At 35.7% G+C, this 13676-nt stretch overlaps 1 protein-coding gene across 1 annotated transcript in view; it reads left to right on the top strand.

Moving 5' to 3' along the window:
* The window catches only part of LOC121407426, a 59812-nt gene that overhangs the window by 11181 nt on the left and 34955 nt on the right, over positions 1 to 13676 (top strand). Inside the window, exons 8-23 of the mRNA XM_041598493.1 lie at positions 610 to 738; positions 1123 to 1248; positions 1820 to 1939; positions 2554 to 2895; positions 3745 to 3908; positions 4183 to 4387; positions 5001 to 5114; positions 6208 to 6321; positions 7277 to 7333; positions 7654 to 8019; positions 8591 to 8742; positions 9563 to 9713; positions 10355 to 10576; positions 11164 to 11409; positions 12049 to 12339; positions 13345 to 13560. Of these exons, the coding sequence (XP_041454427.1) occupies positions 610 to 738; positions 1123 to 1248; positions 1820 to 1939; positions 2554 to 2895; positions 3745 to 3908; positions 4183 to 4387; positions 5001 to 5114; positions 6208 to 6321; positions 7277 to 7333; positions 7654 to 8019; positions 8591 to 8742; positions 9563 to 9713; positions 10355 to 10576; positions 11164 to 11409; positions 12049 to 12339; positions 13345 to 13560 (3015 nt within the window). The remainder of the gene's footprint in view (positions 1 to 609; positions 739 to 1122; positions 1249 to 1819; positions 1940 to 2553; positions 2896 to 3744; positions 3909 to 4182; positions 4388 to 5000; positions 5115 to 6207; positions 6322 to 7276; positions 7334 to 7653; positions 8020 to 8590; positions 8743 to 9562; positions 9714 to 10354; positions 10577 to 11163; positions 11410 to 12048; positions 12340 to 13344; positions 13561 to 13676) is intronic.

Consider the following 13676-nt stretch of genomic DNA (forward strand, 5'->3'; position numbering starts at 1 on the left):
GTTCATATACTAGGGTTGGAAATGAGTCCCACAATTTAATTGTTTTAGAATAGTAATCATAATGGTATAAAAATGATATCTGAAAAGAATGTTTTCACTCATTTTACTTAAACTCTCCAACAACTTATGTGTGGGATAATGTGGCTAATGTACTTTGTTCACATACTTTGTTGAAAGTAGGTTATGTTTGTTATTATGGTTTATTTCTTTCATAGGCATAGCTTGGCAAGACCTATATTTTGACTAATGCTTGGATGTGGAGGAATGCTAGTATATTTAGGGAGATTAGAGAACCAAAATATTGTGTGTGTTTTTCAATTAGTTAATAATTTTGTAATAGATTTAAGGTGAAGAGGAAAAATTTAGCCAGTTTAATTATGTAATTATTATAAAGTGCAAAAAGGTACCATTGTATTTTGAAAAGAGGTTTATGTAATAGGCCTTCCGCAACACCCCCTATCTCCTTACACTTGTTAAATGGCCTGTGAAGCAAGACTAATTCTCATCATGTAGCATATTTGAAGCATTAAATCATTCTTACTCCAGAAATAGAATATGGCCAAACTAGAGTTGAATATTTTAAGACTTGTATGACTTCTTGCTTTTCAGATAACGATGAGTGTACATTAGGTACTCTTAACTGTCTGAACAATACTGGGAACTGCACCAACACATACGGATCCTTTGACTGTGCTTGCAATAGCGGATATCATGGTGATGGTGTCACTTACTGCAATGGTAAGGCAATATGAGCAGAGATAGGAGAGGGAAGATAGAAAGAAAAACTGAGTATGAAAATAACTTATGCAATCATGATAATGATTATTTTGATGATTATGAAAATTTTGAGTATGATAACGATGGATTGGATGGTGGTGGTGGTGATGATAATGGTAGTGATGATGATGATGATATTCATTGATGTTCTTTTTTATAATTATGAAACAAAATGTGACAATGATGTGATGCCAGCTATGATGATGATGATGTCCATGATGATGATTATTATGATGTCCATGAATTTATCATTTCATATGTTTATCAGAAAAATTCAAATTTGATGATGATGCCTGTATTACTATCTTATTGACCTGATCATATTTCTGTATATTTCTTGTAAAGACACTAATGAATGTGTGGAAGAAACCGATAACTGTCATCCAACCTTTGCCAATTGCACCAATACCATCGGAGACTTCATCTGTACCTGTTTTGCTGGTTACTCTGGAAATGGAGTCAGATGTGTAGGTATGTCAAAACTACTTACATGTTACCGTGGATGATTTCAAGCATGTTGCTGGACACAGGACTGGTGCGATTCTTGCGGCAAATAAACATAATACCAAACTTGAACTAATGCTGCTGTTAAAATTAGCTATAACTACTCTTTAGCGATCAAAGTGTTCAAAGCTGATGAAGGTACTGGGACAAAGAACATAACCTCAGAACAATAATGAAGTTATAAACTTGAATCCAAAGTTTGTATTCTACCTCTGTTCTGCACTTAATTTTAGATCTAATACCAACACTAGATCTGAATTCACTTGTCCTTTTATTTGATTATTTTTTTATGAAACAGAAACAGACAATGATTGATGCGTAAAGTTGATAGAAAGCAAACAAACAAATTTGAATATCAGAATTATTAGATTATGCCTATTTTCCTTATATGTGTCTTCAAGAAACAATTGATCAAAATAAACAAAAGAAATATTTTGTCTGTCCATGGGAATTGAATTGAGGAGGAAGTGAAAGTTGGGCAAACTTGATATATTTTGAAAGACATTCTGTGATTTACTTCTTGATGTTTCCTTTGCAGAGATCAATGAATGCATAGATTACAACGTGACATGCTCTTTTGTGGGAACTTGCATTGATCTCATCGATGACTACATATGTGATTGTGAATATGGCTACTGGGACAAAAACTGCGACAAAGGTATGTATTATAAACCAGAAAGGCCAAACTTTTCCTGACCAGAATATTTTTTAGGGTATACAGTGAAATCTACCTCAATAATAACATGTTTGTGTAGATGATTTCCTTTTTTATGTGAAAGATTTTAAATGAAGGCTTCATTGTTGGACAGTAAACATTTTATAAGCTTTTTAACTTCATGGATTTTTTTTCCCATTGCATTGTAGGGTAAACTACTAAAGGATTGGCTGCTTATTATACTTGTTGTAGTTAAGTTCAGCTGATTCTACTTTAAGAAAATACACAATATAACTTGATCTATTTTTATTTTACTTTTGTCAATAATACATCTCTTCAATTTAATAATACCTATTGGATGGTTTAAATTAATTTCACATATACTTTATAACCTTTAATTACCCCACTGCATTATGGTCACTTTTATGATTATGGTATCCAACGGTAACTTTCATGAAATCCTTGCTGTTGATATGCTGTTGAGCATAGATACCATAGTAACTATCATTAGATAGCAAAGTCACATAATACAGTGAAAGTAACAATTTGTCCGACTGAGAGAAAGGAGTAGTACATGCATGCTCATTTTCTTTTACCCCTGATTATTACCTTTCTAGATGCGGCCTACCTCTATACTTCGAATTATTTTTCCGGTTCTCTATACTGGTCATTTGATACCTTCAATGAAACTGGCGATGATAGTTACCCAAACCAAAATGTCAACATGAGCATGTACAACGCCTTCCCTGGACTGGCCGTACTACAGAACTATTCCATCTCGGGTAATTCCATTCGCACCCGATTTAACGGCACCGACGATTGCATAGACTTTGGAGATTTTACCGGTTCATGCTACAGCGATCCTAGTCTCTGCACAGAAGGTTTTGCCATGTCAGTCTGGATCCGTCTAACCGAGGATGAAATAAAGGAATCCGGACCAGTATATATCATGAGCAGTGGTAAGATAAGCTGGGAATTTCCAAACACTTCAAACAATGTATTGCTTTCTAGCAGCCTTGGATATCATCATTTCATTCATGGCTCTTCCTTTTTGATCATTCTCTTTTTCCCCTTCATAATTTCTTCTCTCCATGACTTTAATTTTTCACCATTTATCCTTTCCTTTTCTGATGAACTTCTTTTCATCACTTTTCATCACATATAAACAAGACACAAAATTAAGAAAGTCCAGAAAAAATTCCGTAAAGAATTACCTTTTTTGTATACCCAACCTCCCTCTTTCTCCATTCTAGTTTCACTTAATGAATTGCTCAAAACTGGATATTCTGAGAGCATTAAAACTTATTTGTCAGAACTGTGAGCATGGAAGAAGGACCCTAAGCTAAGAGAAGGCGAAAAGGAAAGAAGTTCCCTTCCACCATTACACCAAGTAATACGTACCCTCTTTGGCATGCCATACCTAGGAAGCCACATGCACATGAATCTATCCCTATCCCCTTTGCACATATATATTATGTAAGAGAATATTAGTGCTAAAATATTTGATAAAAGAGAAAGAGCAACGTGAAGATAGGTCGCAAGAAGAAATACAGAAGTGAACCTACCGTATGTCAATCCTCCACACATGTTCCTCCATTGATACAGGGTTAATTTGCATAAGGATTCATCACTGAAAGGTAAATTTAAAGGTACTAGTTCGGGTCAGAATTGGAATAAGAAGAAGAAGATCTAGTTCAGGTTTAAAGGTGGAGGAAGAGGAGGAGAAAGGCATGATATCATAGTCACTGCTATAATATTGAATTGTGGTTCAGTGCCGACTTATCACTTTTGATAATTTTTCACTCCAGGAATGCCTGATGCTCGTGGCTTTGGTATCTACCGTGAAACCAGGAAGATAACAGTAAAAGTCAATGACGGATCCACCACGTTCTCTGTAGAGTTAAATAACTTGATGCCTGCAGACCTTTGGAAGAATTTAGGATTTGCTTGGAGTTCTACCCACGGTTTGTCTGTAAGTCACACTGTATATTTATGTGTAACCCCCCTCCCCCCCAAAAAAAAATAATAATAATAAATAAATAATTACAAAAATGATAATAAATAGATAATAGAAATAATGAATAAAGAAAGAAAGAAATAAATAAGATAGTTTAAATAAATTAATTAAATTAAATAAAAACAATAATGGGAAACAACCCTTCTGATATGTTCACTGGTCTTAGTGATACTGAGCAATCCATGTTTCTATCATTTTTTTTATTTGTGTTCACATCTTGTCAACCCAGGTGTTTCTTGATAGAGCAAGAGTAGGAAATGACCCCTCTGGTAGTTCCACTGGTCTGAGTGATGTTCTCAACACAATGACCTTGGGTTGCCGGTATAACGGGGCTGCCTTTACTGCTCACTCCACCGGTATGTTTGATGAACTCTTCCTTCTCCCGAGATGGATCAATACAACAAATGAACTTATCTGGCTCATGGGTGGATGGGGTGAGTAGAAGCAATCTAATTCAAACTACTGATAATATGTGCATGAATGCGGGAACAATCCACGTTCATCTCTTGGAAAATTGAGTTACTACCTGAGCCTATCTTGTGTGTAATTTAGATATTGGAATTCTACCCAGAATTGCCTAAGTGAATGTTTACCTTACCAAATCCTCAATGAACACACGTGAACATCATTTTGTTTTCTTGATTTTGCCCAAATGAATGATCATGGACTTCGATTGCAGGGTTTAACAAACTCGACATTATCTAGAGTAGCACAATGTAAATTTCACGTATTTGAAATAATTCTTGGTTGACCATAATAGGAAACAATGTAATCTCAAAGGATTTTACCTTTTATTCCTTAGAAATTTAAAAAACATTTAAAAATGAGACGATGTGTTAGATTTAATGTGTATCTGCCCTGAGAAATGATTTACAAAATTTCCTTGCATATCTAGAACACATATATCAAAGAATTGTCAAAACAAGCATGCAAGAAAATAAAGATTTTCTTGAAAATATGTCAGTGGTATATAAACTCATACTGAGAAGTTCATTTAGAATGAAATAATGATAAAGTGTGGCCTTTTTCCCTTTTTTTTGCATTTAGATGAGGACAACTGTGTGATTGAGCCGTGTGTCTATGGCGACTGCTATGATGCGGGGATGGCTGCTTATATCTGTGACTGCTTCCCTGGATACAATGAAACCCATTGTGATACGGGTAAGTGAATGGGGGGGGGGGCAACCAAAGAAGACATGGGGGCCAAGTATTGGATGGGGTAGGAGAGTTCTTTTGGGGTTGGAGAATATGTTGAATCAGGCGGAGTGGAAAGTTGGAAAGGGGCAAGAATTTGATGAAGCATCCAGCCATCCCATTCATGATGACAAAACCAGATTAAAAACTTTGGTTTTCTGACTGAATTAACAATGTTTCCATGTCAGAATATAGTTCCTGTCATTTTATATTAATGGGCATTTTCCAGATAGTCATATTAATACACCTTGGGGCTCATCTTTCAGAGTTATGATGCTTTACAATGTTAGTTTAATAATTGAAGATTGATCCTACCTGTGTGTCCCTAGTCTAAGTTGCATTAAGAATACTGCATTCAGTTATATCAGTTGCACTTGAATTTCAAGTTCAAAATTTAATCTCAATTATTCCCACTGTTTGAAAATTTGGAGTTGATTGCCCGCTTGTCTGCTCCCCGTATTAAGAATACATTGTTGATTTACTTTGGTTTAAATTGAGCTACAGTTGTAAATTTGCAATTGATATTGAAATGGATCGCCTATTGACTATTTTTCTTGCAACACACCCTAATATATGTAGGAATTGAGACCAAGTTGATACTTGATCCATGATTTGCAGAAGGAAGATGGTGTCTGTTTATAAATGAATGACCAACTTTATAATGTTCTAATTGCAACCACTTGTAATATTTTCTACATTAGCTACGAAATATCAGATTCACCATTCATAAAGTATAAAAGTTTTATGCATGATTCTGTAATGCTCCAATTCCCCAAGACTCTGATCTGTGCTGACCATGAAGATAATGTTTTATTTTCACAGGGTAGCCACTTCAGTTAGAAAACTGCTCTTCCAACAGGCCATAACCATTTAAGACATTTAAGCCATACAGCCAATACAGACCATATAAACCAGTCTCAAAATATTCACAATACTTAATACTCCAAATCTTAATTGCCATTGCAAGGTGTATCTAAACCAGATTTTTTTTGAACAACCACACAGATCAAGATACCTACATGTATGCTGTATTCATTATGTTGTGTTATTTTCTGTCTAGAAATTGATGAATGCGAGTCCTTCCCGTGCCTAAATGGAGGAACATGCACAGACTGGGTAGCCTACTACACGTGCGAGTGTGCATTTGGATACACTGGCTATAGCTGTGAGAAAGGTATAACTGTTCCATTTCAATATTTCGTTTTGATATTATGTATTGTATTATTTTTAATGCAGTAATAAACACAAAAACAAACAAGCAATATCAAAATATAAGTTGAGATTAATTGAAATTTTGAATATTTTAAAGTTGATGGACATTACTGATGGTATTATCAAAAAGGCTATTTCAGTGTGGAGGTACGTGTACGGAACAAGAATTCCTTTTTAAGCAGCTTGTACTTTTCAGAGATGAGGCCATGATTGTCTTTGTGATAGGAAGATTTTTTTAGATGATTGTGTTAGTGATGATGACGACAGTAGTATAAGCAGTAGTACATGACAGAGAAGTAGTTGTAGTAGTAGAAGTAGTAGTAGTAGTAGTATAGTCGTCGTCGTAGTAGTAGTAGTAGTAGTAGTAGTAGTAGTAGTAGTAGAAGTAGTAGTAGAAGAAGTATAGTAGTATTAGTAGTAGTAGTAGTATAGTCGTCGTCGTAGTAGTAGTAGTAGTAGTAGTAGTAGAAGAAGTATAGTAGTATTAGTAGTAGTAGTAGTAGTAGAAGTATAGTAGTAGTAGTAGTAGTAGTAGTAGAAGTAGTAATAGTAGTAGTAGTAGTAGTAGTAGTAGTAGTAGTAGTAGTAGTAGTAGTAGGAGTAGGAGTAGTAGTAGTACTAGTACTAGTAGTAGTAGTAGTAGTAGTCGTAGTACTAGTAGTCGTAGTAGTAGTAATAGTAGTATTAGTAGTAGTTGTAGTAGTAGTAGTAGTAGTAGTAGTAGTAGTAGTAGTAGTAGTAGTAGTAGTAGTAGTAGTAGTAATAGTAGTATTAGTAGTAGTTGTAGTAGTAGTAGTAGTAGTAGTAGTAGTAGTAGTAGTAGTAGTAGTAGTAACAGTAGTGCATGTAGCAGCAGCATTTCTTGACATTGTTCTCTTGTAACACAATATTTCTGTTTTATTGTTGGTTGTCTGCAGATTTGTCTCCCAACTACGATTATTCTAACGTCAAGAGCTTGAAAGCACAATTTCTTTGTAAGTATATGACTGCATTTTCCAGAGCAAATCATTACAACACTATTCTGTTGTATTTGCAAGTTATTCAGAACGTAGTCATTGGCATGTTTCCAAAGACTTGCTGATTTGTTGCAAAATCAGTGAAAACTAAGTATGAGAAAAGTGTAATTTGATGTCAAATGTACTTAAATGAAATATTATTTAACAGCATCAAGGTACAAATTATCCTCCTTATATAGTAATTTATTTTTTTGATTCCTGATAGTTATGATTATTACAATAATTCCAGATCACTGGTAAATCATAATCGCTGTAAATGCATTCTTTCCCCTTTCTAGTGATCACGCCAGAGATCAATCCGTACTACGCGACGGTAGCTGATCACTACTTTCCCCTCAACAATCTTGGTGAGTTGGACATCACTGGCCTCAACGTCTCTGCTGCCTTTGGACGTGCTGAGCTAGGCCTGTACCCATCCATCGACGGAGTAGACACCTACATCGAGATCGCGAACTTTACAGACGGGTGCCTGAGCGATCCTAGCCTATGCCCGCTTGGTTTCACGCTGGCCTTCTGGTTCCGCATGAATGAAAAGCCGACAGATATGCAGGAAGGAATTATATTCTCCACTGCTGGCCCGGTCAACGGGGAGAGGGTTGGGATCAACATTGCACTCTCTGGCAAGAAGGAGGTTGTTATAGAGGGTATGTTCACTTTTAAGAAAAACAGCAACATTGCTTAGCTTTTTCCAATGTCATAATTGTGAAACAGGTCTGATTGCTAAGTGATTACATTCAAAGGTGTTTCTTTCTGGGGACTTGGTAACAGATGTACTCCCTTAACATATGTTAATGATAAGGAGGCATAAGCTATAATTGCGACTTTAATTTGATTCTAATTTCACTTGTATTCCTATTGGATTCCAACTTAATTAATAATGAAATTACGCTGTATTTAGAATCCAGTTATGTATATACTTATTTTGTTGCTATGTCTGGCAAGCTGTATGAATGTATTTATTATTATTATCATTATTATAATTATTATAGACATGAAGTACTTTTCATTATCCTAAGATTAAATAATTGTAACTTTATCAGTGAAATCTTTTCAATGTTTTTATTCATCACCCCGCTTTAAGTGTCCACTACTGTCCCCTAATTAAAAACTACTTTTTTAGACATTATTGTTGTTAAATACATTTCAGAAAATGTCATGTTGCCATGGTTATTGCAATGTTTGTTTTTACCAGATATTTTATGTTTGTATCACCAGTGTGCGATGGCTCAACTCTCAGTAAAGTGACAATACCCAGGACTGCTCTCGCATTCAAGAACTGGCTTCATTTGGGGGTTTCCTGGTCTGATAGTCAGGGCTTGATCGTGTATCTTGGTGGGAAGACGTATTCTACAGAACCGACAGTAACTGTAAGATGTCTTTGATGATTGACGATTTTAATAATCACTCTGATCTGATTTATTTCATTATTTTATTATTTCTCAACTGTTCAATATTCATACTGTTAATGTGATCCATGTATCCCTAAACAACACCAAAAGCAATATAAAAAGGATGCAAAATTGTAAGAGGGATTCAAATTTATTAGAAAAATGATTTGAAATTTGATAGAGGTTTTAACCAAGTCTCCATCAATTCTTTTCAATATACCAATACCTTTAAATGACATCATAATTAAACCAGCAAGTGATCTCTTTTCATAATTGAAGTTCTTTCTTGCGTTGTGGTTATACCTCTATTGGGAGAATAGAATGGGATGCCTGTATTAGAAATCCATTATAAATTCAACATTTTTTCTCCAAAATTATTTACTTTAACTTTTTTTCATTTTAAGAACTACTCCATCTTAACAAACAGTTATACAAATAATGTGTGTTGAGTTCAATTTTATTTCATCGATGGATTGGGTGACTCTATGAATGTTTCATGAGAAAAATTTACCAGTGATTATCACTGACTAGAAAGGTCTCGGCCAATCAGATTCAAGGGTTTACAGTTGTCAGTGAAAAGCTCAGAGGATATATTTAATGAAATGCTCACCGAGATTACCCTACACTCTCGACAATCGCCCTCCTCCTCTTCCACTTTGCCTAAATTCATCACAATCCATCCTCCGACAATTTTCCCCCAATTCTTTTCCTTCACCGTCCTCCCACCGAATTTTCTTTCTCCCATATTGACTTGAGTACCCATTTTTATTGCCGGATGTTGATATTTTTATCTCTACAGAGCGAAAATGCAGATAACACGTACGACACCATGACCCTTGGCTCCTTGTTCGGCTCTAAAGGTTCAGCGGTCTCTGTAGTGTTCAATGATCTAGTTATTTGGGGTCGTGCGGTCAAACCATACGAGAGACACATTCTCTTTGGAATGACACGTAAGTGATTCAAGATGATTTATTGTCATGCATAAAAAATAGACATAATTTGAATTTGGGCATATAAAATGTGAATACCACATGTACATTGACATACATATTAATACATTTGACAAACAATCATAACTGTTAGCATACATGTATGTATTGCACAAAATGTTTGAGAAGAAAAGGCAAGAGATGAGATTGATAGAAGAGAAAAAGAGAAGATAAGAACAGTGCAAAGCTTCTCATTGTGTATTCAACTACTGTATCAAACATTGTGTGTAACATGTTAAAAATATCTTTGGTGTTCTGGGAAGACCACACGCTTAAGTGTTGAAATATACAATGGAGTTTGATCATAACACTTCACCAAATAGATAGTGTGAGAAAAACAAACATGATGACAATGGGTGTTTTTGCAGTGAAAATACATATAAACTCGATGAAAGGGTTTGATTTTAACTCTTTGTTCAAAATTTAGGCTAGCAAATGTGACATAAATTCATTATAACAACCAACAGTTATTTGATTCCTCATCATGAAAGTTTGGAAATTTAGACGTTTTACATTTGACCATCATGAAATGATTTGTGGCTGTTTTCTACTCTCTAATGAAAACCTGCTTTCTTAACTATGCCCTTTTATTCTTGTCACAGATCGAGAGTTTGCAATGATCGAGACTTCGAACCACTACTGGACGAGTGACGGGTATGTCCGGCGTGATTGGACGACGCTTGCCGATTACATGCCGGAGTATGCAGCCAACATCCACCCCATGGACCGAGCCGGTGAGGCTGATGTCATCTTGGGACATGGACGAGATGAAAAGGGACAGTCAGTTATGGTTCTAGGCGATGGAGACGGCTGGCTGTTCTTCGGTACTTTGGTTCATTTATTTATTCATTTCCAATCGTCTTTCCATCAATTGATTAACCATACAATCTATCCATATGTCTTTGTTTTCCCTCACTGTGATATCAATTGCATCATCCAATATGCTTGATAATTTTTTTTTCTCCACGCAGTTTATATTTTAAATTAAATTGTTTTCTGTTTTGGAATATATTGTTGGCATCTAACAATCAAATCTGTGATGTTCCTTTTTCTCGTGTGACACATGAATGCTTTGATATTTTTGTTTCGCCCATGAGACATCATGTTGCAATACTTGCTGAGGTCACATGGTGAGGTCAAATGTCATTTTCTGTAAGATATTTAAGTTTGGCAGCAAGACATACTTGTGAAATCAACTTGGTTATGGATGTACTTGAGGAAACTGAAATATCTTAGTCGCTGATGGGCGAGACGCATTCTGGCTTATGCCATGTTTTCCTATTTATTTTCATTGGACAATGTTATTAAGAATATGGTAAGCTTTGATTATACATTTATGAATTGTTTCTTCTTGACAGTTGTAGACTAAAATAACTAAATTCAAGTATTCCTGGCTGATTCTGCATTTCAGGGGACTTTGCTGGACAGTGCCTGAGTAACACACACAAATGCTCCAATGGGATCTCGGTATCGACATGGGTTAGACTCTCACAAGTATTCGACAACGAAACTCATTTCTTGATTAGTTCGGGAGAGCAGGTTACCCGTGGATTTTCAATCTACCAGCGAGACGTGGATCGCCTTGGAGCGGCTGTCACTGACGGCTTCACCAGATGGGTGACAGAGATTGTTCACATCCCCTTTATCCAGTACGAAGGTGAGAATCATTTCTTTTTATTTTTATGAAATAGTTGTTTAAATGAAATAATGTATCATTCAGAATGTGTTATTGGTAAGTGGTAAGGACTTGGTCCATGATAAGGGATATTTTCATTTTCTAAAGCCGCATCTCTTGATCAAGACTATAGCTTGGTAAAAACGAAGTATGAAAAGTACTTTTCCATCGTATGATGATGATAATGATTAAGCGGATGATTATGTTGATGATGATGATGTGATGATGATGATGATGATGTTGGTGATGATGATGATGATGGTGATGATGGTGATGATGATGATACTGGTGGTAGTGGTGATGGTGCTAGTGCAATCATGATGGTGGTAGTAGTATGATTGTGATACTGTTGGTATCGATAATGATGATGCTTGTAATGAAGATAGAAATTATGGTATTATTATGGTCATGATGATGATGATGATGATGATGATGATGCTGCTCATAATGACCATAGTAGGGTGATTGTGATGGTGATGATGTGGCTGGTATTGGTGATGATTACAATATTGATACGTACAAGAAAAATAGAAACTTAATATTTCCAAAATTACTCAGTCTGCCCTGCCCTACATAACACCTGATCTTCTTTTCATTCCATTACTCCTCTAACCACCGCAGACAACATGACAGTGACCGATGCACCAATGTTTGACTTCATGGGAGAATGGACCAACCTTGGTTTGACCTGGACAAAAGAGCAGGGTCTATTCTTCTACATGAATGGACGGGTGGTGTCCCACGATCCCATCGGCTACCAGAAGTTCCGCAACAGTGATTTTGAGACCTTACTGATCCTGGGCAGGAGGAACGACTTCCTGGGCCACGCAAGCAATATCTCCTTTGATGAGTTGGTCATCGCCGAAAGAAAGATGGAGCCTTATGAATACCGCGATACCTTTGCCAAAATGGGTAAATGTTCTTTCTCTGCATTCAATTCAAATCTAGTTGTCATAAGTTACACCTTTACTTGTAGACGAAACAATTAGCTAATTTTGACGACTGTTGAATAATGTCATCTGAACTACCAGCAATGAAAGTGTTAATGAAAACTAATGAAAATGGTATAATAGGAAACAAAAAACTGGGGTATTTATATTGGTTTCCCCAGTCTGGCTTAAAACCATTAAGATATGCGTTTAATCTATGCATCTTTGGTCCGTCATGGATTACCATAGGATGATTATTTGTATGATAAATTTATACAGTATATCCCAAATTCATGATTATTGTTATGTGATGATAAGACCTATCTCACGTATTTAATAATATACCAATACATTTATCAATACTTCTATAGGAAGTAAAACAGGAAATCAAATGTTTACCAATTCCAACTCTCTTTAAAAGGATTACTCATTCTTCTAGCTAAAATTCTGACGCACACATAACATTTTATGGGTTTCTTATTCACTACATTTCATGTTCTCACTAAAAGGTCAACTCCCCCAATTCAGAAGTTATGACGTACAGATCAAGTGTCCAAGGTTGACAAACACCTGTTTGGTTGTAAAGAGTCTTGACCAGACCAATATAAAAGGGGTTCACTTCTGAACCCAAAACAGAATAATTTTTTACAGAATAGAGATTACAGAATAGAGATTGGAGTTTAGAAAGCAGATTACTGTTTTAGATTGGCTCCAGCATGCAGATGTATTAGAGATCGAGTTCAGAGCTACAGAAGAGTTTATATTTTATACTGCAGAGTTTATTGAACATCTTCAGAGTATAGTCACCATCAGACTTACTCATGTATTAATCATCATCATCATCAAGTTATCATCTGTAATGAATTTATGTGAAGTCTACATCTTGCATTGATTGGTCTCATTAAAGTCTTTTTGAAAGCAAAAGTGCAATAACGATCCAACGACAGCACAACATTATTATTTAAAATTTTGTCTTTATTTCATTCAGACAATCTCCAATATATGGATGCATCATACAAATGGACTCCCCTAGATCTCATCAGTGGAAACCCTCATGTTCTTAGTACTCATAATCTCCCACAAGGCTTTGTCTTTAACGGCACCGCTTACCCACGTCAAGGTTACGTAGGTCCAACCTCAAATATAACCCTTGAAGACGATTGGACCGTCAACCTGCCTGGATACCCAGACTGCATCACACTGGGTAAGTGGCACTTGATAATTCTTGATTTGGTTTTTTTTATTTCTGATTTTTTTCATTTTCATGTATTTGATCTTTCAATCATGTTTTTTCCAGTTTTAAAAGGTACTGATGTGATG

The sequence above is a fragment of the Lytechinus variegatus genome, chromosome 2 (assembly GCF_018143015.1).
Source record: "Lytechinus variegatus isolate NC3 chromosome 2, Lvar_3.0, whole genome shotgun sequence".
Classification (NCBI taxonomy): Eukaryota; Metazoa; Echinodermata; class Echinoidea; order Temnopleuroida; family Toxopneustidae; genus Lytechinus; species Lytechinus variegatus.